Source organism: Watersipora subatra, chromosome 3, assembly GCF_963576615.1.
Source record: "Watersipora subatra chromosome 3, tzWatSuba1.1, whole genome shotgun sequence".
In the NCBI taxonomy this organism is placed as follows: Eukaryota; Metazoa; Bryozoa; class Gymnolaemata; order Cheilostomatida; family Watersiporidae; genus Watersipora; species Watersipora subatra.
Window position 1 is genome coordinate 32,974,260 of NC_088710.1, and position 26,132 is coordinate 33,000,391.

The window sequence follows — 26,132 nt, forward strand, 5'->3', positions numbered from 1 at the left end:
GAGTGAACCAAAAAGGCATTCATAACTTACCATGCGATCTAAGCAACAAACAGACAAACATTTTTTCAAAATCAACTAATTTTTGCCTAAGAATTAAAATGTAAAAACAGTTTTACTAACTTGTTCCACTTCACAAACTAGTTTAGTAAAATAGTATAATAAATAAAGCTCAATAAAAATTGTATAAGATAATATCAATAAACGGTGTAAATGTGTTAGGCCTACTATTGGTCTTCCTGTTGACCAAAGGACCATGAAAACATGCCTTACAAGAGAAACAGGATCTGGTTGCGGAACTACAACCATGCTCTAATAACAATTATCATTTCTCAATGGTAAAATGTAAAATGTAGCTTATAAATAATCTGGCATCAGTCTATCTGATCAGAATTTGTCACGTCACCTGATCAGTTGATCACAAGTTTGTATATTTGGAGTTGAGCCAGAAGTCACATGCTGCTACAGACACCGATCACATGCTTTTCTGCTTCCCCAAACAGGAATTTTATATTTTGACCAAGAAGTAGAGCCTCTTGTGAAACTTCTGGCATCATGCCAAACTAGAAATACTTCTGAATGTCCCATAATTTACATATAGGAATAATGAAATCACAGGAAGTTCAACGCCTGTAACTGTCAAACAGCTTAAAATTTGCAAAATATCCCAAATAAAAGTATGTGCCTGTTTACATTGATGTAGCCAATGAAATGACCACATAAACCTTTATGAATGCTGTAGGTGACTTGGTAGTGATATAGTTTTCCATGATGTAGTATATGCTTATGTTAGGATAGGATGACTTATAGTGTGGTTGCCGTGTGAGATGTGTTATGGTTAGAGGTAAAAAATCATTTGATATTGGATATGTATGGTGTGATACAGTGTGAGGTTTAGTGTGATACAGTGTGAGGTTTAGTGTGATACAGTGTGAGGTTTAGTGTGATACAGTGTGAGGTTTAGTGTGATACAGCGTGAGGTTTAGTGTGATACAGTGTGAGGTTTAGTGTGATACTGCGTGATACAGTGTGAGGTTTAGTGTGATACAGTCTGAGGTTTAGTGTGATACAGTGTGAGGTTTAGCGTGATACTGTGTGATACAGTGTGAGGTTTAGTGTGATACAGTGTGAAGTTTAGTGTGATATAGTCTGAGGTATGAAATGGTATAAGCTAGAGTGTGAAATATAGTAACTTGGTTCGTTGTGTGGTATGACAATGTAGTATTTTGTCTATAAGTTCCTGCATGTCATGGTATACAGCATGAGGCACAGCAGGCTGTGCTATATGACTTCATAAGCATTATTACCTGTGTGTACTCATGAACATTTTCACAAAAGATCTAAACCAAGACAAAACTTGGACCGATGAGAGATACTGAACCAGGACACAGCAGAACCGACGAGAGATACTGAACCAGGACACAACTAGGAACGACGAGAAATACTGAACCAAGACACAGCTGGGACCGACAAGAGATACTGAACCAAGACACAGTTGGGACCGACAAGAGATACTGAACCAAGACACAGCTGGGACCGACAAGAGATACCGAACCAAGACACAGCTAGGACCGACGAGAGATACTGAGCCAAGACACAGCTGGGACCGACAAGAGATACTGAACCAAGACACAGCTAAGACCGATGAGAGATACTGAACCAAGACACAGCTGGGACCGACGAGAGATACTGAACCAAGACACAGTTGGGACCGACAAGAGATACTGAACCAAGACACAGCTAGGACCGACGAGAGATACTGAGCCAAGACACAGCTAGGACCAATGAGAGATTCTGAACCAAGACACAGCTGGGACCGACGAGAGATACTGAACCAGGAATCAGAAGGTTTTAATACTGACGCCGGAAGAGCTTTGCAGAACTTATACACAAGGCTTCACACAAGACGGTCCAAGTTAGCGCTAATTCATCTTATAGAGACCTCTTCTCTTTGTGTTATCCATTTTAATATTAACTGGCTATGGACAACATTCCAAAAACAACATCATTGTTTTATATGCTTCAACAATATACTCGTACATAGCGACAATACCCAACGACTATTGCTTTTATTTTTAGAATACATTTTGCGTCTAACCAAAATTATTTCTGCGCATTTGTAATGTAATACAATACTTGATTTATGTCAGTGATACAACAAATGTGATACAAGTGAAAGCCACGCTGTGACTTTAATTTTAGCATAGGAAAACATTGTTGAAGCTTGTTTTGAATAGATGGTAGCATTTGCTTGAGAGCCGTTCTCATGTAGAAATTGCAGCTCATGCCATTGACACTTTAGAATTCATTTTGATATATAAACTAAAAGGTATCGACGACCGCTTAGACATGCATGCCACCAGCAAATGATATATGCTTGCTCGGGTCTCAGGTCACTATGATTGATACAAGAAGCAAAAAAGTATTTGCAATGAAATGCTGCAGTTGAAAGACTTCATTCTTGGTCTGGGGCCACGTATATGGCCCCACCCAAAATGTCTCATCAGTCATCTCTTGGCATATCAGAAAAGGAGAAGGAAGGGGTCAATGGCCTGCTTGTTACCAAGCTAGAAGAGCAGTGCTTGAGAAAATTAATGATGGAATGAATAGCCATGTCAAAGGTTAGCCAGCAACGATGCAACAAATTACCATATCAGCAGGATGCAGCTGATCAGCAGGATATAACTGGTCAGTATATCAGCAGGGATATAACTGGTCAGTATATCAGCAGAGATATAACTGGTCAGTATATCAGCAGAGATATAACTGGTCAGTATATCAGCAGAGATATAACTGGTCAGTATATCAGCAGAGATATAACTGGTCAGTATATCAGCAGAGATATAACTGGTCAGTATATCAGCAGAGATATAACTGGCCAGTATATCAGCAGAGATATAACTGGTCAGTATATCAGCAGAGATATAACTGGTCAGTATATCAGCAGAGATATAACTGGTCAGTATATCAGCAGGGATATAACTGATCAGTATATAAGCGGGGATATAACTGATCAGTATATAAGCAGGGATATAACTGGTCAGTATATCAGCAGAGATATAACTGATCAGTATATAAGCCGGGATATAACTGGTCAGTATATCAGCAGAGATATAACTGGTCAGTATATCAGCAGGGATATAACTGATCAGTATATAAGCGGGGATATAACTGATCAGTATATCAGCAGGGATATAACTGATCAGTATATAAGCAGGGATATAACTGATCAGTATATAAGCAGGGATATAACTGGTCAGTATATCAGCAGAGATATAACTGATCAGTATATAAGCCGGGATATAACTGGTCAGTATATCAGCAGAGATATAACTGGTCAGTATATCAGCAGGGATATAACTGATCAGTATATCAGCAGGGATATAACTGATCAGTATATCAGCAGGGATATAACTGGTCAGTATATCAGCAGGGATATAACTGATCAGTATATAAGCAGGGATATAACTGGTCAGTATATAAGCGGGGATATAACTGATCAGTATATCAGCAGGGATATAACTGATCAGTATATAAGCAGGGATATAACTGATCAGTATATAAGCAGGGATATAACTGATCAGTATATAAGCCGGGATATAACTGGTCAGTATATCAGCAGAGATATAACTGGTCAGTATATCAGCAGGGATATAACTGATCAGTATATCAGCAGGGATATAACTGATCAGTATATAAGCAGGGATATAACTGGTCAGTATATAAGCGGGGATATAACTGATCAGTATATCAGCAGGGATATAACTGATCAGTATATAAGCAGGGATATAACTGATCAGTATATAAGCAGGGATATAACTGGTCAGTATATCAGCAGGGATATAACTGGTCAGTATATAAGCAGAGATATAACTGATCAGTATATAAGCGGGGATATAACTGATCAGTATATAAGCAGGGATATAACTGGTCAGTATATCAGCAGAGATATAACTGATCAGTATATAAGCCGGGATATAACTGGTCAGTATATCAGCAGAGATATAACTGGTCAGTATATAAGCAGGGATATAACTGATCAGTATATAAGCGGGGATATAACTGATCAGTATATAAGCAGGGATATAACTGGTCAGTATATCAGCAGGGATATAACTGGTCAGTATATAAGCAGGGATATAACTGATCAGTATATAAGCAGGGGTATAACTGATCAGTATATCAGCAGGGATATAACTGGTCAGTATATAAGCCGGGATATAACTGATCATTATATAAGCGGGATTTAACTGGTCAGTTTATTCCTGCTGAGTATAATATATTTACTCGCTTCACTCTTTGCCATTGCATGACTTTCACTTTCTAAAAACTTCATGTCTGTTAAACATTTGCTCCAATTTTACATTACATTTGGAAAGTTAGCTATTCTCTGTATAGGCTGTCTATGGAGACCATATGCAAACAGCACTGAACAAGTGATTTAGCCCAACATGTTCTACTGCTTGAGCCAAAGCAATGGTTATTCATTAGGGGTATTATTATCTTATCTGGTGAGTAGCATGTAGTTGAAACAGAATACTAAGGAAACGTATACATTACCTTTAGGTCGTATCTTGTATGAGATAAATTATTCCAAACCAACATGCATATGACAAAATTACGTCAAACGTTATCAGATAAAGACCAAGTGTGAATTTTGCAGACATTGGACTATTATTAGACGCGGGTGTACCTTAAATGTTTGCAAGACATATCTAAGCAATAGAATTACCCAGCAGAAAAAAACAGATCTGACTTTTGACTTCTCATAAGTTACTGCTTTCAGATCTGAAAGCAGTAACTTATGAGAAAAGCAAAATAGCCACTAATAATGATGCTAAAGCTGTATATTTTCATAGCTCCAGACTTGTCACTGCAAGAGCTATCTAGATCTCACCACCTTTTCCTACCTGTTCAGGATCTCATTATGAAAACAGAGTTCATTCACAAAACCGCCATTTCCAGTAAAAAGTATTTTTTGTTACTCGATAAGAACACTTAGAATTCAGTTCAAGACAAACACCACCAATGAGGCAAATACATCGATATACCGCTTGGCCACACATGTTATATCAATTCACTTTTGCTATCACCTTTATGTCTATAAATTATCTGATGCATTCTGACAGCATGCTGCCTCAGATGAAAGGACCTAAAAGAAACCTGCCCCTCTGTAGCTGGCACCCTACTTGTTTACAAACTTTTCACTTACTTTTCAAAGGCAGCTAACCTACTGGCCTTTCCACCAGTTTAAGAAAGCATGTAGCTTACACTTAGGTATCGACGACTTAGCTTGGGGATGTATTGTCAGTGCATTGCTGTACAACTCTAGCATTTGCTAGCCATTTATTAAGTGAAGACATGAAGAGACGACTCCCACCTATATAAGTGAAGCGTCGGTTTAGCTGGAGTAAGAAGAAAAATGTGCAATATTCTGACAGACATGAGTGATTAGATTTTTCTATCTAGTAATCCTATGGAGCGTCAATTTATCAACTAGGAAGTAAATGGTAGCTAGCGATCTCTGACTGACAGACCCTTTCCAGATCGTTACAGAACATGATTAAATTCCATTAAACTCTGTAAACAAGTTGACAACCTAATCTTTGTCAACTGTCATGGCGGCCAATGATGTCTCTTGGGTAGCCGCAGGAGACCCAGTGTCCATAGCCTCAACATCTTGCGTTGCAACAGAATCTGCTGAGACTTTTTGCTCAGGTTCCTCATCCACCCCCCTCCGTAAGTCACCATTCCGCTCTGCTAGATCTGTATTAATCGAAGGTGGAGCATCTGCTGTGGCAGCATTTGTAGTGTCTTTTATCTCTGAAGGTTTGCTAAGTTCTGTTATGGTCACAGTATCGGATACTTCTATGACTGATCTAGTAGCTGATGAATCGCTCGCTGCTATAGACGAGAGCTTTTCATTGGCTGCCAGTGGGTCGAACTGATAAATGGAGAAGAAGACACGAAGAGGCCCTCGCTACAAGAGCAGAAATAGGGGTGTTAGGCAGGCGATTCATGTATCTCTGCATACTGTTGTGTGTGCTCTCATGAAGGCAAACCTTAAAAGCCTTGAAAGTTTAAGACTTTTCAAATCCCTGACTCAAAGCTATAAAATAAATTAGCGGAGTGTTGAATTAACAACAGACCCGGTATCGCTGTACATACGAGATATATAATGTAATATAATAATTAATAATGCATAATATAATATAATAATATTCTATAATAATTATAATAAATAATAATAATTATATATGTGTAATATATAATATAATGTGTAATATAATGCTTAATATAATGCGTATTCCGTATAAACCAGATCAACCCTAGCAAGGCAAACACTTCCTTTGACTTATTATAATTAATGCTGAATTTTTCACCGATTAAAACGTGTACTCATTTTCATTCCAGCGCAAAAATGTTCAATTTTGGCACCGCTAGTCGTTATGCATACTGTTAACCGACATTTCCAAGTCATTAACAATAGACTGGCCAAAACTGCCTCGCTTGTCTGCGAACAGACATAACCCATGAGACTGCATTGATTCTGATGATGTCATCAACATATGCATCCCGTTTTTTTTAATTTAATTGCGGTGATTTAAAAATTTGTCAAACTGACTAACAATTAATCTTATTTCTAAAAAATGCATAACGCTATTCTTGTCAATTTAGAAATAACCGAGCAATCAAAACATAAACAACTCCAGAGACAAGATCAAACGTAATCTCTGTAGGAATTCCAGCAGCGTAAACCTGTTCACAAATATGAATTACTAGAAAAAAATATGAAATCTTGCCTAAGCATATTTTTAAGAAAGCACCAAAAAACATACCATTAACAAATAAACATTTGCTTTCTACTAATACCTACTCTCCTTAAACAACCGAAACATCTTAAGTTTATTATTAGATTGTTCCACTGTCTTTGATGTGATTTCGGGTGGCAGAGTAATAAATGTATCAATTTAGGTTATATATTAGATGTTTGTTTTGGCCCGCTGTCAGTCAGGTCATCTCTACAAGAGACCAGGAAGCAATGCTTATATCAGCTTACACCAGTAGACAGTCACCTTGTTGAACACAAGCCCCTACTCTAGTTGCCCAACCACATGTCATCTATGTCTAAGGATGACAACAGCTTGCAGGTGCCCGCAAGATATTCATAAATCAAATGTCTACTACTCGACAGAGATTGATGACTGTTAACCAACAATATCAAAACCATAAACTTATAAAGTCATAACTACTTCGCCTACACATAAACGTTTAGGAATATTCTAATTTAGATGTCTGTCTGTTTACCAAAGTTGAACAACCGCCGAAGAAATATGTTAGGAACTAGAATGGTACCGGTTCGTGTCACAAATATTCATAAACAAGTAATAGTGTTATGGATCGACTGATGACAGAGTTTCAAGGTGACGGTGGATTTTGTACACAGCTGCACCTCAACATAGAAGCAGTTATTTGATCTCAACAGGAAGTGATTGTGGTATTAAGGTGTCTACAGGTAACTCAACTGGTGGCAAGAAGGACATCTGCTCAATTTTCATGCACTATTACCATAGCCAATTTAAGAATTTCAGAGCAACTGACCTTTCCAATTGACAGTTACGCTTACAATATCTTGTGTAAACAATAGAGCAATGCTATAGAGCAATAGAGCAATGCTATAGAGCAATGCTAGATAGCAATAGAGCAATGCTATAGAGCAATGCTATAGAGCAATACTATAGAGCAATACTATAGAGCAATGCTATAGAGCAATGCTACGATTGTGAGAATTGTATAAACGACAGTATGAGAGCCTATGAGCGTCTTCATATTGCGAATATGGTTAGTCAAGAGTAAGCAACTCCTAGATTAGTAGAGCACAGAAGTTCAAGCCTTGTGTGTAAGCATAGCTACAACTTCACTAGATCGCCAGAGACAAGAGTTTGTTGAACTCGTCACATAATTCATATGGCCAGCTATAATTGACAAGTTGTCTAAGGAGAACCTCGTCAGGGACTAATTGGTGGGCAGTAACAATGTGTCATGCAAATTTTACAAGTGAGAAATCATTTGCCCAATTCTTTACTCATTAGTAACTATCAAGAGTATACTCGTGAATTTTCATCATCGCTAGGCTACCAACGGGAGTTATCTCGCTTCTGAACTCCAACCATTCCAAGTATCGTCATCTTAGTTATAAAAGAAAATTTTTGATAGGTAGTGTAACATAAAATCTGGCTAATCAAAAAAAATAAAAACTTTGTTTCATTGATATCTTCTGCAATTGCTATAATCAAAATACTAAACCTAAGTTAACATCAACCTAAACTGGAAAACATCATGGCGACATCCGACCTGATTGATCACGACTAACTTTCAGAATATGCAGAGTCAGAAGAGGTAAGACAGTGAAGGACTGCGTAAGTCAAATTGACAAAATAGCTTTTCATCTTTAAAAATTATTATTAACATTTAATTCTGTCGATTTGGAGGTTTGTTTTATACAAACTACACTTTTCTTTTTAGTGAATGAGTCAAGTGTATTTGGAGTATATTCCCTAGAAATTAGTCGAATGTGAATGAGTTAAAAGTAGGCTAGATGATATCAAACTCTGCAATAAGACAGACAACAAGCGGAGATTAAACTAAGATACAGTATGCCATTTATGTTAGCTCAATAATAACACTTATTTAAAACTTCCCCAATCGGAGAGTTGTGCCTACATGTATGTCAAATAATTAGACTACCATAAATGAAATAAATTATCTCAGGAAAAAACTATTTCAATAAAATATGAAAGCGGAAGCAAGTCAGAAAATGAAAATCTCTATTTTATCCATTGTTTCCATGATGGAGGGACAAAACGCTCTCATCACCCCTCGTCCCACTCATCACATCCTAATAATCGTATTTTCCGGACTATTAGCCGCTCCCCCATATAAGCCGCGTCTGCTCTATTTTTACAAAAACGATAATAAAACAATACATAGGCCACACCTTTTGTATAGGCCGCATAACTCATAACAGTGCTTTTTAACAAGCTTGAGTGCAGCCGCGCGGTTTTCTTCCTGGATAGCAAGATGTCCTTCGGCTTAAAACTTGCTTCATACGAATTTCTCTGTTTGGGTTCCATAATGATGGGGCAGGAATTTAAAAATAATTAATAGTTGGTAATTTATCATCCGTGTTCTATTTGCTAGCTGAATAAAAAATCAACCTCTGCTTTTTTGCTTAACTTTTCTTTAGTTTTGATTCTAATTCCGGACAGTGCACCCCTAGCGGCGAAAGAAAAAACGCAGAATCGCTGCAGCCTCTAAATAAGCCGCATGGCTCAAAACATCTAAAAAAGTAGCGGCTAATAGTTCGGAAAATATGGTATACATTTAAACACAATAGAATATTTAATTTATTGCATACCCTTTTCCAGGTGTAGATGTAGGCAATATCCATGAGCGTGTATTCATCACTGAGTGGTTCCTCAGAGTGGAATACATCTATCTAAACAACAAGCACACAAGAATGCTTACCTATGGAATAAACAGAAGACATGTAGGCTGTAGCCTGCGCAGTTTCATTACATATATATATTGTACTAGATGAATGCCCTGCGTTGCATGGGTAACAAAAACAGCTTTTAAACATTACATTACCTTTACACTACATTACTTGCAACGGTTTATAAGCTGTTTTTATTACCTGTGAAACGCTGGGCATTGTGAGGACCTAGTGAGGCCAGCTGCTAATCGTTACGTGTGACCCAATATCGGTATGCATATTTCAACCGATGTAATGAATATCTTCACCATTATTGATCACTACACTCAGGTGACTGCCATAGTTTAATGGCTAAACTCGACGACTCTAGAACAGAAGATTCTGAAATCAAATCCTTTGCAAAGTGGAATTTTTGTTACTACAACAATACCAGTACCTTTCAATACTGGTATAGTAGTGAAGTGGGCAGTACGTTGTAGGTTTAGTGATTGCCTTAGGGGAAATCGGAGAAAGAAGTGTAAAGGGGTGGTCACACGAGAGCCGAGACGAACTAAACGACGAAAAACAACGTCGCTGTCAGCTGTAAACTGTTCGGCCGAAGACATTTCTGGCCGAAACGAACCATTTCAGTCCTGCTTGAAATTTCGAGGCCGAACCCTTGCTCTTATTGGCTGGTTGAAATTCTAGCAAGCACGCGTCACATTTCTCCTCACGTGGGTGTGAGCAAAGTTAAAAAAGAAATAGGATGATTGACGAGAAATGGGACTTATGATTGTGTTGCATAAATGTAAGATGTTGCATTTAAGTTTTGCATAAATGCAAGAGAATGGTTGTAGTTTTTTTTCATGTAGAATAAAAGTAATGTGTGATACTCATCCTGATGAAGAATGGTTGACTGATTTATTTATGTAAAACCACAGTACTATGATAAAGACTGTTTCTGTTTGTTATGTACTCAACATAGAAAAATATTCATATGTTAACAAAAAACATAATTTTGTTGATGGGAAGAGTTGGCAAAATCTTTGTATCGAGTGATTTATTTTGAGCAGCTGAACAATCTGCTGATAAATCTTCTGCGTAATTATAATTAATAATTGTTCCTCAAAGTTTTTTGTTTACAATAGAAATATTTAGCTCAAATACACAAAAACTACCAATGAAACAGTGTCCTGTCTCCATGCGTATAGTATCTAGGAAGCGAAGTGACTTCAGATGCTGTGTGACATGTGGCTTAGCCGAACCGAAGTAAAACAACCTCCGAACCAAACCTAAGTCGGTTCGGCCATCGTGTGACCACAGCTTAACAGGACATTTGAAAATAACAAATTACAAAAGCAACGAATTTTTTAAAAACTTAAATAACTTAAAATAAAAACAAATGTAATAATTAATAATAAAAAACCCATACCCATTTAGCTAATAACCTGCAAACGCGATAACGATACCGTGGATAACGATACCGTGGATAACGATACCGTGGATAACGATACCATGGATAAGATACCGTGGATAAGATACCGTGGATAACGATACCGTGGATAATGATACCGTGGATAACGATACCGTGGATAACGATACCGTGGATAAGATACCGTGGATAACGATACCGTGGATAACGATACCGTGGATAACGATACCGTGGATAACGATACCATGGATAACGATACCGCGGATAACGATACCGCGGATAACGATACCGCGGATAACGATACCGTGGATAACGATACCATGGATAACGATACCGTGGATAACGATACCGTGGATAATGGATTAGCCTTGTGGTTATGTTTGTGTGATAGCAAACTTGTGGTTGCAATCTTTATAAGCTCAAATCCTCCGCGAGGCAGATTGTCGTTATCAAAACTTTATCGCTATTACATTACTGCAGAGATGACAGGCAAACTTTGAAATTTATAGATTGTAAAGATATCAGCAGCCGCCTTCGAGACAACCAAATAAATATTGTTATATATGAAAAGGTCACTGACTAAGACATCTCTGGCTTGGCAACATTTTGGGAATGTCTTACATAGCATAAGCCACTATTAAATCTATGCAAAACGTCTGAATGACAGTGCCATCAATGATATACAGCCCAAAAGGATAGCCGACGGCTATCATATGGGCGTGGTTTAATTATGGAGCTCTATTAGGATTGTGCTAGCCTGGGTTTCAAAGCAAACACAACTCTCGGGGGGCGGTCGCGTTGCCTTGTTAGGTTTTAGAAAACACGAATCGCTGTTATCGTTTCATTAGATTATTCAGCCAGTAGACCCCGCGGGTCACAATAGCAAACATTGAATTTCTGCAATGTAGGGGTAATACCTAACCAAAATAATGTATCTAATCAAAATAAAACATTTCAAATTACCTACTTTTAGTAAATTTAAAATTAGTAAAGGTCGTAGTATATGCCTAAAGTTGAATATAATTACCCGAACAACGGCATTTTTTTTCTAGTTTTTGATTAATATTTTGCCACCCCTAATATAAAATGACAAAGTCTTTCATCGGTTTCACATTGTTTTACCTTGCCAATAAGATGGGACAGCAGACAAAGCTGTGCAGTGTAGTTTTCATACTCAAAATCTAAATGCAAAACCGAATTTGAGCTATTTTACGATTGTGACTATTAATATCACGAATGCTTGTGAATGGCAACTGACTGATCATAACGGTGACAATATTGGGATACTATATTTATTTGACAACAAAATGAATTCAACAGATAAGTAAAATAACCACTATAGTTCATAATATTCGTAAATTTACAAGGTGCTTTATTCAGCATATTTGTTTGTTCGGGTGCCGTGTTCGGGTTAATCCCAACAGAGCTTCATAATTAAACCCCGCCCATATGAGCGCCGTCGGCTATCCTTTGGGGCTGTATATCATTGGTGCCATTCACATTGCAAGTGTTAATCATTGCTGGTCGATAATATCAAGCAAACATCTAAAAAGGTTGACTCAATCGCCTTAACCATCAACCTTAATCCAGTTGTTGAATTAGAAGCTCTAGCTTGCCTAAAGCACACCAAGTGATTTATATAGCTATCAAACCACAAAATCTTTGCTATCTTGGCAAAGCTACATGTACATCTAAGATAGCAAATAGCAAAAGTGCTTGCAATACAGAATGATCCAGAATTTTAAACCTTATTATCACTACATATATCTACAACCATGATTAGGAGCAAACCTTTTTCGGTTAACACGACCTCCTGCTATGAAAAATTAATACTAAGTAGTCATTTACTACTGACTATGTTTGTTTCAGGAGTAGAAACCAGATCTTACCAAATATTCAGGGCTAAGATCATACTTGGCTTGTATTAGCTTCTTTAAGCCTGAGATTGTAAAATTGGCAGGGCACCTGAGATATGTAGTCGGGCATTGATTCTCCATGTCATTCCCTGTCATAGCTGAAGTTTTCGCATCCCCACTACAGCGATAGTATCGTTCAAAAACAGTGGATACATGGAAGAAGAACAAAGGGAGAATAACCCTGAATAGTTAGGAAAGAGGAAAGTAGCTGTGTACCAGCTGTCACTCAGCAAGCTAGCTTATAACTAAAAGCTGGTTCACACTATATCACTGTCTGTCAGGGTTTTCCTTTCGGCGTTCATCGTCGATTATGTGAACCGTGAGTCGATAGCATCGACGAAGTATCACGGACACGTCGGGAAAGTTTGCAGATGTCAAACTTTCCCGATATTTTGCCGAGCATTGACGAATGCCTTTTAAATGTGAACAATTTCGGCGATGGCAATTCACGGTCACCGATAGCGTGATGTATTCATATCCGTTTATGATAGTCACTGCGAGACTAGTATTTAATTCCAGCACGCAAAAACAAAAAGATTTATTTGCGAAAAATTAAAAAGAAAAATGGGAACACTACATCACGGAGTATTTCCTAATGCAAACGCAGATAGGTTTGTGATAGTGTGAACATTGTTATCATCAACGTTCACTGAAGTATTGTGGCATCAACGCCGAGACACGACGATATAGTGTGAACCAGCCTTAAATGACAGTAATCAGATACGTAGCCGGTGCTGGCAAAGAGCATTCAAATAAATGTGGATGACCAAAATATATGGCATGATGAAATGAATAAAAAAAGGGCAGGAGCTACCTGTGCACAAAACTCATCATTCAACAGCATACTGTATGTAGGTCTGCTACATTTTTCTATGTAGCAGACCACATATTTTCTCAAATATAGCTCAAAAATTGATATAGTGCTAAATCAATGAACAATCATTATTTGTTGAAGTGTGGTGTTTGACCTCTGACTCAACTTCGACAACCGCAAACTTCACATAAGAAACAATAGCATTAGTTTTAAACCGTCATGAATATAAAAAGTACCCAACACCAGACACAACCTGTATCTAAACAGGATTAAAAACTTATATAACATAATAATATATACATAATAAGAACATAATTAAGAATCAATACAAACAATATTGTATTATTTACCCCTGACATGAATCTCGTTGCGGCATATAAGAACAAATGTGGAGAAACAAAGAGATGAATAGGAAGAAAGAGCGAACTACATATTTGATTCTACCAACAGGATGTGTTACTTAATACTTGAATGGTCAAGAGCCTAGGAGAAGGGAAGTTAAACCACACCATTTCATTGTCTGTCATTGCCACATGGCTAGGTCAGCCTCTAAGATTTTTGTCAACTTTGAGTGCATTTAAAACTCCAACATTTTGGTCAGTCCCAAGGTCAGCTACTACGGTTCGACTAGAATATTTCTATTTTACTTAAGAAAAGTTAGCTTCTTCTACGCTTCTTCTATACATATCGTATTGAGCTGACGATAAAAACACCCAAGATATGTCCCAAACAGTTCGACTGCAATGCAGCAATCGTACCTTACAGAGAGTTGAGTTCAGTGCATTCTATCACATTCTTTAGTTTAGAAGGTCTCACCAATCTACATACGGTATAGGTCTAATTATTTTACATACTTCGGACTATGTACAAGGGCCATACTAATGCAGTCATCGTCAGCCAGTATCTCTCTGTCTTCTTTAACCTCTCCTCGTTCCTCGCTGTTTCCTTGTGTGTTTGGGTCTAACAAGAAAGTTGGATGCCCTTCATTGCTACATCCAGTTAACACGACCAGCAAAAGCTCTGACAAAAAGTGCCGATAGCTGGTGCCATTGTGAGGAGTGATATGTCCATCCTAATATAGCTCATAACATACTCTCAATGACACCGGAACTATCTCCAGTGTCCCAAGTTTCTTCGAACAGTGATACCAAGACATACGACCTTAATGCGTTTTGGGACTGAGGTCATGTGTCAATTGTCTCATATCTCAATGCAAGATTTCCTATATAAAATAATTAGATCAAATAAATCTGCTCCCATACTATGAGAAAACCACCTATAAAATAGGATTACACAATGGAAAACGGTTTTTAATTGTTGTAATTCACAACCTACGCTCACAAAGTAACAAAAACCTATTTACCGGTTATTATCTGCAATAAAATGTAACATTATTATGTACAGTACTGTACGGAGTTCTTACCTTCGAGACAGACATAGTGGCTAACAGAGGCGTGAGCCTCTGTTAGCCACTATGCCACTATGTCTGTTAGCCACTATGTCGACTTAACAGCAAAGAGTTCGATACACTAGACTTTTGTGACACTATGTAGCATAACATAAACCTTGAATTTGACTAATGAATTTTGCTTACTAAACACGCGCGTTAATCTAAGTTTTACTAAACTTGAATATAATTTTGTCTTCGTTTTCATGTTTTATAATCTTTTTTCGGCTTCGAATTTACTATGACTTTGAGCCTGCCTCTTTAAATCTTTTATCACACTGACTCAACGAAAAAGACTGAGTGATGCTGTACTTAAAAGCAGTCTCTCGCATACTCTCGAATAGAGAACTAGCTCAAATCTCAAAGTTATGTCATATTTCAAAATAAAAACTCTCTCGAAATTTTGCTTGTATCTCGATTTTCTCATACGGTGGGGCATTCATATGTTGAGGTATGAATGTAACCTGTCCAACACTCTGGAAAAGAAACACCTTAAAACAGGATATTGAAAGGAAAATATGTTTCTAATTGTTCCAATTCACCACCTACGTTCACAAACAAATCGGTGTACATATCTAGGAGTTATGATCTGCGATAAAATGTAGCATCATTATGTACAAAACTGTATGGAGTTATTATTTGCGAGACAGACATAGCGGCAAACAGTGATGTGAGAGTGACTTGACAGCAACGCGTTTGGTACACTACACTTCAGTGACTTTACGTAACATAAACTTTAAATCTAACTTAAACGAACTTAGCGGCTGAAATACACACTTAAAAATAAGTTTTCATTTCAGGGCGCACTCAATTTAATTCTAATCTTGTTTTCATTTTCAGGTTTTAATTTTCTTATTCCAGTTTCAGTATGTTTGTCTCCCTTTTTGACTCGCTTTTACCTCAGCTTTTAGCCAGACCTTTCAAAGCTTTTTCAAACTGATCAAACGAGAAACACCGATCAGCCTCTCACATAGTTGACCAACCAGCAATCACATCAAAAGCCGCCTCATATGCTTATATCTCAAATTTGTCTCATCCATCACAACAAAAACTTGCTCAGGATTTTTCTCGTATTTCAAATTTTTCAAATGTTAGAACACTCATATGTCAAGGTATGATTGTATGACATGCATTCTTCTCCTCTCATTGGTCAAGTACGCTGAGATTTAACACAATGTTTACAAAATTAAATTCACCCTAGCTATACTACCAGTTGCTACTAACAATAAGAAAGGTTTATTAAAAATACCCTAAGACTCGAAAAAAACACACCTGGATTTCGTTACAAAAATGTTTCCCACATTGATACAAAATAAGATGTTTATGTTACTTGTACTAGTCAAACCAGGTCAATGATAAAGCTCCGTTACCCCGTATACATAAATTGTGATTTATTGACTCTACCGACTTTCAACTTATCCCGAGCAAACAACTTCTGAATTGCTGAAGCTAGGTTTATCTACACTATAAGAGCTACTAACCAAGAGCGATGCAGTGCGGAAGGGATGTTAAATGGTGTTTTACACACGCTGACCTTTACAGAAGCTACAGCACTTATTTTACCTTCACATGACCTTTACACAAGCTACGTCGAGCGTGTCAATAATCAGTTATTCGTTTTCAGGCCATTTTGTAACAATCGTTTTATGACATGCGTACGACTTCAACAGATTATATAAGCAGTGTACTCTACAAGCATCATTGTTTCCATCGCTATTACTTGTAAGCATGTGCTGATCAAAGCAATGTCATTACAAGAGTTAGGAAGTGAAGGTTTGTATAAGTTTGTAAATTAAAGTTTGTATAAATTATAGTAATTAACTGTGTAGCTGATCTGTTGCTAACAAATAAGTGATTTTAATACTATAGCAATTGCTATTAATGATTGAGTAGAGATTTGCTCTGGTCTTTTGTATTAAACCTTTCAAGTTTTGGAAAAAATGTTATATTGTAACCAACCTTAAGATATGCTGTCCTTTTCTGCTGATATTAGGTTAGAAAATTCATGATTTTTTTTAAATGATCTTTTCGATTTAAATCAATTTTTAGGATTGTTACGATTTTTTTTATAAATTTGATTTTCTCATTATATTTGGCTCATGTAGGTTGTTTGTGTATTGCACATCAGAATTCTGGTTAACTCACTTTTCAGTATTAGTGACTTGCATGCTTTAAATTGACAAACTCATTCATTTCTTCCACCCAACAGTCATATAAACTTATTATGTACAAACTATATATAAGGTGGTGAAGTAGAGCTACTAGCAGATTCACATAAAGTACAAATGAGAGCCAAAGACAAAAAGGCACTATAGAATATTTAAGCATATTCTTTCTTGGTGTGATCAACACTGTGGAACATGTGATATATAAATACCAGCTTGCTAGCTTTTTCAGTACCTAGCCAGTTTCTTATTTTTAAACGAACGAAACTGTGTAGAAGTGTAGAATATGCTTTCCGTGCTCCATTTGAGTTTATTACAATAAAGGTTTTGTGTGTAATGCAAAGCATCATTGTCAACACCCGGAAGAATTTTGACTACTTCATCGATAAAGGGGTGTGGGATAAAAAGAGCTTCCTTTGCTTGATACTTCAATTACTTATATCAACTAATTAGTTTCACATAAGAACCTGTAACCGGAAGTGTTAAAGATGGAACAGCAAGTTGTATCTTTAATAACAAAGCTCTAACAACCTTCATTGCATTTTCTACACAAATATCTACCGATTTACCAGGACAGAACATGTTTAAAAGTGACACCGATCACGGGTAGCGATGAATGGAAATCAATCATCTGATCTATTATTCTTTTTTGATTAGCAATTGTAAAAGCATCATCTTTTGACACTTTGACTGGAGTAAATCAATGTTTGATCAATTGATCAGCAGATAAATTAAAGATCTCCTAAATTGTCACATGATACAAGTTTTAGCAGAAATATCTGCCTGAATATATGCTTTACTCACCAGGATCTAAGTGGTTGGCATAAAACTGTCTCCGTCGTTCCATTTCCTTTCCAAACACACCGGGAACTAGTTTATAGACAAGGTCTTGTATGGTTTGATCGTGCCTGCCAGTATAGGATCAGTGACTATAAGTAAAACTGACAACGACTGACAAGTGCTATGGTAAAACTGAAACATGCTGGACACCCACCTGATCATCTCTAGAGGTCTCGTCTTGTGTATGACAACTCCGCAAATGGGACATGTACAGTGTTGGTACAAATGCTTCACTATACATGTCTTGCAGACTAAAACAAATACAATGTGTACATGTATGTTTCCATGCTTTGAATGGGTTCGGAGTTGTCCACTGCCAAGGAGTTCGGAGTTGCTCGCTTTCTAAATCTTTGCATCTTATTTTACCTATGCTATATGCTTATTTTACGTCAATTAAAGGTTTTAATATTTTTCATGGTTTGTGTTCTCATTTTTGCACAACAGTTACAGGCTTTCAACTCATTTCAGCTTACATACAACCTCCAACAATTATTTTGAAAATATTATGGCTAGCTCCTTTAGCTATGTTCCACCTAATATTCATTCTCTTAGCAGAGAAAGGTATTTTAAACTCTATGTCAAAATATTTATTTGATTTTATTGACTAATTGTTGCACTTTTTTTGTTTTATGATTCTTGCTTGACATAAACATTTTTTGGAATGAAATTATTGCCAATAAAGCTATATATATACCGTAAAACCTTTATTAGAACACCACATCTCTATTTCTCAACTCTTCCCCAATAGTGGCGCTTCATTAGAGGTGACGTTCAAAAAGAGGGTGGCTTTGTATTTTTTAAATAGCTCTTCAGAATTTTGGGAAGGTAAATTTAACCCTTTCACAGGCGAAGCGAATGTCACCTATATTGTGCACTCTCTATCAGACAGAGCGACATTACCCCTTTTGGATACAAGAAATCGGCTAACTTACCTCCATCTTTTCATAGATCCCGAAATATGCATTGGAAAGTTGAGAAATATCTCTACCAGTTGATTTCTATTGCTTGCAATTAACCCGCGATGATATTATAGCCTGCGCCCTGCGTGACAATTTGTTGAAGTTTTCCATTTTATCTGATTCTAAATTTGAAAGCATACTTTTATATTATAAATATATACATTTAACAATGTTGCAAAAACGCTCATTGCACTCATTGATATGTTTGCTACAGTTGGCAGCCAAAACTGGCTTTTATGTGTAATAAGAGAGGAGTTATCAACCATAGTTAGTTCCATTGTAAGCCGGATTTAGATAACCGCAATGATGCTATCAAATAATATGCTACCAATCTGCAAATTTATAATTAATATAATAATAATCGATCAAATGCTACAAATACAGATTCAAGAACAAGTGAAATAAACAAACCATACTTATAATATGTGCAAAAACAAAAATTAACATTTTTGAAACAAAAAATATTTGCATCGTTAGCTCAGCCATTTGCGTTCTGATCGTTCCTTTCATTTGGAACCATTTCATCTTCTTCTGGCTGTTCAATACCTTGCACAATGTCTTCAGATCTCAATTTTTATTCTGCATTGCTTAACTACTCGATATTAGCGTCCAAAATATTTTTAGCAGAGCAAAACTTTTACGTGTCGATAGTTGAATAAAGAAAAAAATGTCAAATGGAAAAGAATGTCAAAGTGGCGGTCAAATAGAGGTGGCATTCAATTAAAGGGTAGCACACTATTTTTGAACCCTTCTCCTATAGCGGTGGTCAAATGGAAGTGGCGTTCAAATAAAGATGGCGCTCAAATAAAGGTTTTACGGTATTTTTTTTAGTACATACATGTATATATACAAAAAAATATTATATTATAAAAAATATACATATATACACAGTGCATTCTTATAAGAACATTTGCTTGAACCTTTAGTGGTTTTGACCAGATCTCAAAAGGGATTAACTTTGTATCAAATACAAATACATTGGCACATCCTGTTCGTCAATGCATGAACATTGCTAAAATAATTAACTATCATCGCTAACCTGCAGGCTACATGGATATTTAACAGGGTTGTGACCATGAGAAAGAAATCATAACTGGGAATTGCTAAGTTCTCACAGATGCCCAGATGTGAAATGCATTGCAGTTGAAGTAAATATTTGGCTGGTCTTACTAAGTAAGACCTAGATATCTACATGTATGTAGTGGTGTTAGCAGTGCACTACATGTATAAGTAAATGTGCAGTGGATCGCAGTAAGCAATTTGCAATAGGAGCACAACTACAGCAGCAGAAAACGTCTACTGTGCATTAGAAAATTGTAATACACTGAAAAATTATTGAGTACTGCAGTTTGATGGAGCAGTCCAGTCTTAATGCGAAACAAATCTTATATCTAGCATGTATAGCTGCTTAATAGGACTTCTGCTAACAAATTATTTAAACATGAAAAGGGTTTATGATGTAGTAAAGTAACACAGAGAACAGCCAAGAGATTATGTAAAATAATGTTAACATTTGCAATAGCAAACACAGAATCTACATCCAGTGCTCAGTGTTGGTTACTCTCTTTCTCCTCAGAAGATCATGTGCCCCATTAATTGTTATGTTCCATTGATGGCTACATACAACAACAAAAACTGGTGGCAACAACCAGTGGCCTTTAGCACCATACAAGAACTTGCAGTGGTACATATGACTAGTACCTAATGACCAGTAGTGACACCCAACGATCGGTGGTGACATCTAAAGTCGGTAGTGACACCCAGTGACAGGTAGTGACGCCCAGTGACCAGTAGTGACACCTAATGACCAGTAGTGACACCCAATGACCAGTAGTGACCCCAAATGAACAGTAGTGACACCCAATGACCTGTAGCAACACTCAATGACCAGTAGTGACACCCAGTGACCAGTAGTGACACCCAATGACTAGTAGTGACACCCAATGACCAGTAGTGACACCTAATGACTAGTAGTGACACCTAATGACCAGTAGTGACACCCAATGATCAGTAGTGACACACAATGATCAGTAGTGTCAACTAATGACCTGTAGCTACACTCAATGACTAGTAGCGACACCCAACAATTGGTTGTGACATCCAATGACCATTAGTTACAGCCAATGACCAATCAGTGACACCCAATGACCAATCAGTGACACCCAATGACCAATCAGTGACACCCAATGACCAATCAGTGACACCCAATGACAAATTAGCGGCATCCAATGATTTTGTAATAGTACTGGAGACAGGCTGGATCATGAACAGCAGGCAATGCAGAGTGTGAAGTCTTATTACATATTCTTCTAACAGAACTGTCAATCTGGTTGCTGATTACCAGTATGTGCATAGTGCATGCATCAGTATGCAGCGGTATGTATTGTGATGAGCAGCAGCCAGTAGTTGAGACCTACACATAGCCATAAATTTAGCTGTGAGTTACTCTGATACTCTCTATGGGCTCTATTTTATAATCGGTCTAATAGTTATCGTGTCCATCGTGTATTGGCTTTCAACGATGCGCGATGCAACATAATAATTACAAAACTGATTATAAAAAATTTGAGAAAAATCCAATAACAACAATTCGGTCACATATCGAATTAGTCTGTTATACAGGAAGTGGTTGCTTATCATAGCCTATAAACATGAAATATTGATTACAATTGAAGGTTACATATTTCAATAGCTTTTCATAGAGGCATACACATACTGACTCGCGATGTGGCCTTCACCACTTGGTTCTCATGTACCATTGCCTACCCCAATCCTCAAAAATACTACAATTCCTCGACAGCTGCAGTGATAGGTGGGTGGAATCTGACCATCACATAAGCAAAAGCGAAAACATTATTTATCATAAAGGTTTTGGTGGAAGGAATTAGATCTGATCTAGATATCCATACATCATGAAAAATTAAATTACCAAATGCATGTGAGCCGATTAAGGTAGATATAACATATGTAAAATAATTGTAGATATTTGGTTAACAGGCTTTTTTGTCTCCCTAATTTGCAGTATTCCTCCGGCCTATTGTATTATTCAACGTTTTTAAAAATACTTTACATACTTTTCCCGTAGCCATTTTAAAAGCATACTTTGTGAGTTTTCCCTCACTGGCACTACAATGCTGAGCTGACAAGAAATGGGAAGCCAGATGTATTATCATCAACAAGAACTAAAAACTCAGCCAGTTGATGGCTCTGCGCAGAGCTAAAAAAACTAGGAGAAAGATCAAAAATGGATCATACATAAACACTCACACGTGTGCAGACAATCCTGAGCTGTGCATGGATCAATGAAATAGCCGCTGCAGAGCTTGCACACGAGGTAAGGCGTAACCTCTGACAGTTTTAACTTGCTCACTCGATGCATTATGTTCAGGTCTAAAAAAAATAGGTTGAATTCACATCAAGCTGATTGCATTTAACAGCACCAGCCAATTAGCTAGTGTTATATATGCCGCTCTATCCCACTCTCCCATTGGTTGATAGCTATGCAACCAATAATAATAGATTCTGTGACAAAATAAGACTACGACCTACTAAAAGGCAACTAAATGATGACCTTAGGTTTTTAGAATTGGCTGCCCAGCCTGTTTAGGAAGACTTGAAATAGATGAGATGAAACAGATAGTTGACTCCCAAACATGGAGCTCCTAAAATATTCACATACAAATGACTAGAGCCAAAAATATTAGTTACATTGTAGTTAGATTCTTATCATTTATTCTATACTCAGACTCAAAATATCCATATTTGTAGTTGAAAAATATAGCTACAGAATTCAAATGGATAATGCCGCTTGTTTTGCAGCATAAACAGATAGTAGAAAATAAACCTTGCATGACAAGCAAAGGCTAATCTGTCAATCAATATAAAAGAAAATCGTGCCAACCCACATTACTTGAAGGCCTTCAACTATGTGCATGTAATGTTGTCACCAATCCAGAAGGACACTCAAAAGTTGCATATACAGTGGAGCCTCTACTTACAAAAGTGCTTTGTTCCGAAACCATTTCGTAAGCAAAAAATCCGTAAGTAGAAATGAATTTTACCATATAAATTCCCGAATCTGTTCCAAATCCCATAAAACTTGGCTATTATATTTGTATGAATTATGAAGAATTTTATTATTATATTATACATAATGAAATGATAAAGCACATGGAAAAAACCAAAAATAACAAACAAAAACTAAAAACGGTGTTTGTTTACCTTTAACGTTGGCTGATCAGACAAGAATAAGCAAAGACCACGGGGAGTAGGAGGACAAAAGTCAGAAAAGGTGGGTGTTATATTGTTGTCTTGCTTTGCTGGAAATAAATGTTTTAAAAGCGAAAGTAAAAAATTTATTTACATTGCTACAAACTGAAAAAAACGTGTCATACAAAAAACGCAGAGCTTTAAAGGTTGACTTGCAACCAAATTCACATTACAGTTATTTGGTATCAAAAGATTCACCATGTCTTACTCTGTTGTGTTGTAGGTGCAAAATATGTGGAAAGGTGATTACAAGCTCTTAAAAGCTAAAAAACGAACAGAAAATTGCAGCCACATGAGACCGCCGAAGCTAACAGACCAAAATACACAACTAACTAACAGTCCAAAATACAAAACAATCGGGCCAAAATACGACACAAACAGGCCAAAATGTGAAAGAAACGGGTCAAAATACAAAACGCTTTTTAAATCTAGGAAATCTATCGCAAGTCAAACCAAATTTTTTACCAAAAATTTTTCGTAACTTGAAAACTTTGTATGAAGAGTACTTCATAAGAAGAGGTTTCACGCATTCAATAAAACCATGTCTATTGTTCTTACGCGTCTGTTTTATCGCCATTGTAAAGCTGTCACTTTTAGCAGTGATATCTTATAATGTACCGTAAAAATTCATTTAATTTTTTAACCTTACCTCGAAGGAGTACATATCATTGTCTAATAATCATGCTGAGACTGTTGGTCACCTGTGATAATCGAAAAGTGCTGCAAAAATTATTTTCGAAGTATTGGGTCCCATGATCAGATTACGACTTGCCGATTAGACCAAACCGAAACAAAACTGTAAAGTAGCGAGCATCTATATTTGATACGGGGTCTTCAGTTAAACCCGAAGTGTTTGTCATAAACTAGTACTTCAATAAGTTTTATATTGAGCTTTTTATTGGCCTTTCAATTTACAAGAGAACATACGTGACAAGACGATAACCAAATTTTATGGCTACGTCATTGAAATAAAGAGATTCCAATCTACGGTGGCTTTTCGTTTTTGAGCTTTTAAGAGCTTGTAATCACATTTCCACATATTTGGCACTTACAACACAACAGAGTAAGACATGGTGAACCTTTTGATACCAAATAACTGTAATGTGAATTTTATTGCAAGTCAACCTTTAACAAAGAAACTTTCCAGTGTCTCTTCAGACCAAACGAATACAGGTACTCGTTGTACTAATTACCTAGTTGTACTATACCTTATTCTCAACTCATAGAATACATCTATGGCAAAATAGAAAATATAGTCACAAGTAGAAACATTATTTGTTTTATGGATTTTGGTGAAAGGAGTTGGACCTGATCCAGATATCCATGGATCAGGGAAAATTTAATTGCGAAATGCAGGTAGGCAGAATATGTATATATATATAATATATGTAGGATATTTGTGGTAAGTTAATTAACAGGTATTTAGTTACCCTAACTTGCAGTATTCCACCTGCCCATTTTATTATTGACCATTTATTAATTAAGAATCCAGGTAGCTAAAGATGGTAACTGCACCCACTTTGTCATCGAAAATTGACCAAGAAACAAGCATGGAAATGTAATTGTTTGTCAAGCGGGCTGTGTATACATACTACCATTGTATGAATGCAGCAACGTCATCAAACATTGTGCTAAAAAAGGTAGCAGCAGGTAGGCCTGTAGGAGCCGCAGGCAGCTAGCATGTGAGAAGTTATATGAGCGAGGCTCTATAGATTATGTATTATATTGCATGGTTGTGAAGGCTATCAGGAGCCATCTAGGTGTGCACAGAAGACTTCACCAGCTCTTGATTCAATTAGCAGAAAAAAATAATCAAGTGCTGGTTCATCTCTAAACAATGGCAAAGTTTGCCCTATGGTAGAGGATTATTTTGCGGATATGACTATGATGAGTGACGATGTCTTGCAACTATGAGATTGGTTAAACTCTACCTAAAACAGATTAATATTTTGCAAACATACCCCACGACTACTTGATTGTACAAATGCAATCTTCAACAGATGTGACCTTGTCTTATTACACAACAAGGGAAGACGAATTCAGCGAACAACATTACATAAATTGAAATCCCTGAAATTTGAAAGTCTATGTAAGTGATGTTCAGTAATGAAGTCACTTACCAAGGCCAGGGTAACGATTAGAAATGCCTAAATATAAATAGTTACATTTAGCACTTTTTCGATAACAAGGTTACCAGTAAAACGTATGGTATTATTAAAAATTAAATATAATTTATAACTATCAGTGTTGATTATTAAAAAAGATTTTGTATTCTCTAGAGAAGTTGTGTTCTTTGATTTAAAATCCAAAATATTACCTCCCTTTTGGCAGTTATATTGGGATTCGCATAGCTTCCCTACTAGTTCCAACACAGTCAAACAGACAAGTAATATTTTGTATATGATGTATTTAATGTCTACCTAAAACATGTAATCGTTAATAAAAATGAACATTGTGCATGTATTCTGAAAAATGTTGGCGATTTTATCATTAACTGTTGTTTGAATGCAAGTTAGGAACCCTATTTTTGACAAAATATAAAGCAAAAAGTGAGTTTTATGTTTGCTACTATGCATTTATAGTAGTGGGTGAATTCAAACTTATTTATCTTCATGGTTAGGAGTATCTTATCTACAACAATATTTTCAGTAGTCTATGTATACAAATCTATGAAGCAGCGCCACCGATATTTACTGCTGTGCATCCTTTTATTTTAAATAAAGCATGTTAAATATTTTTACTCATTTTGCTATGAAAAGATAAATCTAGACTGAAAAGGTATTTTAATCAGAAATCTCTCAAATCATCCAATTGTCCA

At 36.7% G+C, this 26,132-nt stretch overlaps 1 protein-coding gene across 1 annotated transcript; it reads right to left on the bottom strand.

Moving 5' to 3' along the window:
• Positions 1 to 5,342: 5,342 nt before the first annotated feature.
• LOC137390199 (polycomb complex protein BMI-1-B-like) lies at positions 5,343 to 23,365 on the bottom strand. The gene is made up of 8 exons (XM_068076490.1): positions 23,267 to 23,365; positions 22,313 to 22,435; positions 18,241 to 18,337; positions 18,051 to 18,154; positions 14,489 to 14,594; positions 12,794 to 12,938; positions 9,416 to 9,496; positions 5,343 to 5,977 (listed from the first exon to the last, which is right to left on the bottom strand). The coding sequence occupies exons 2-8, from the start codon at positions 22,422 to 22,424 to the stop codon at positions 5,597 to 5,599; spliced, it is 1,026 nt and encodes a 341-aa protein (XP_067932591.1). The 5' UTR covers positions 22,425 to 22,435; positions 23,267 to 23,365; the 3' UTR covers positions 5,343 to 5,596.
• Positions 23,366 to 26,132: the final 2,767 nt, after the last annotated feature.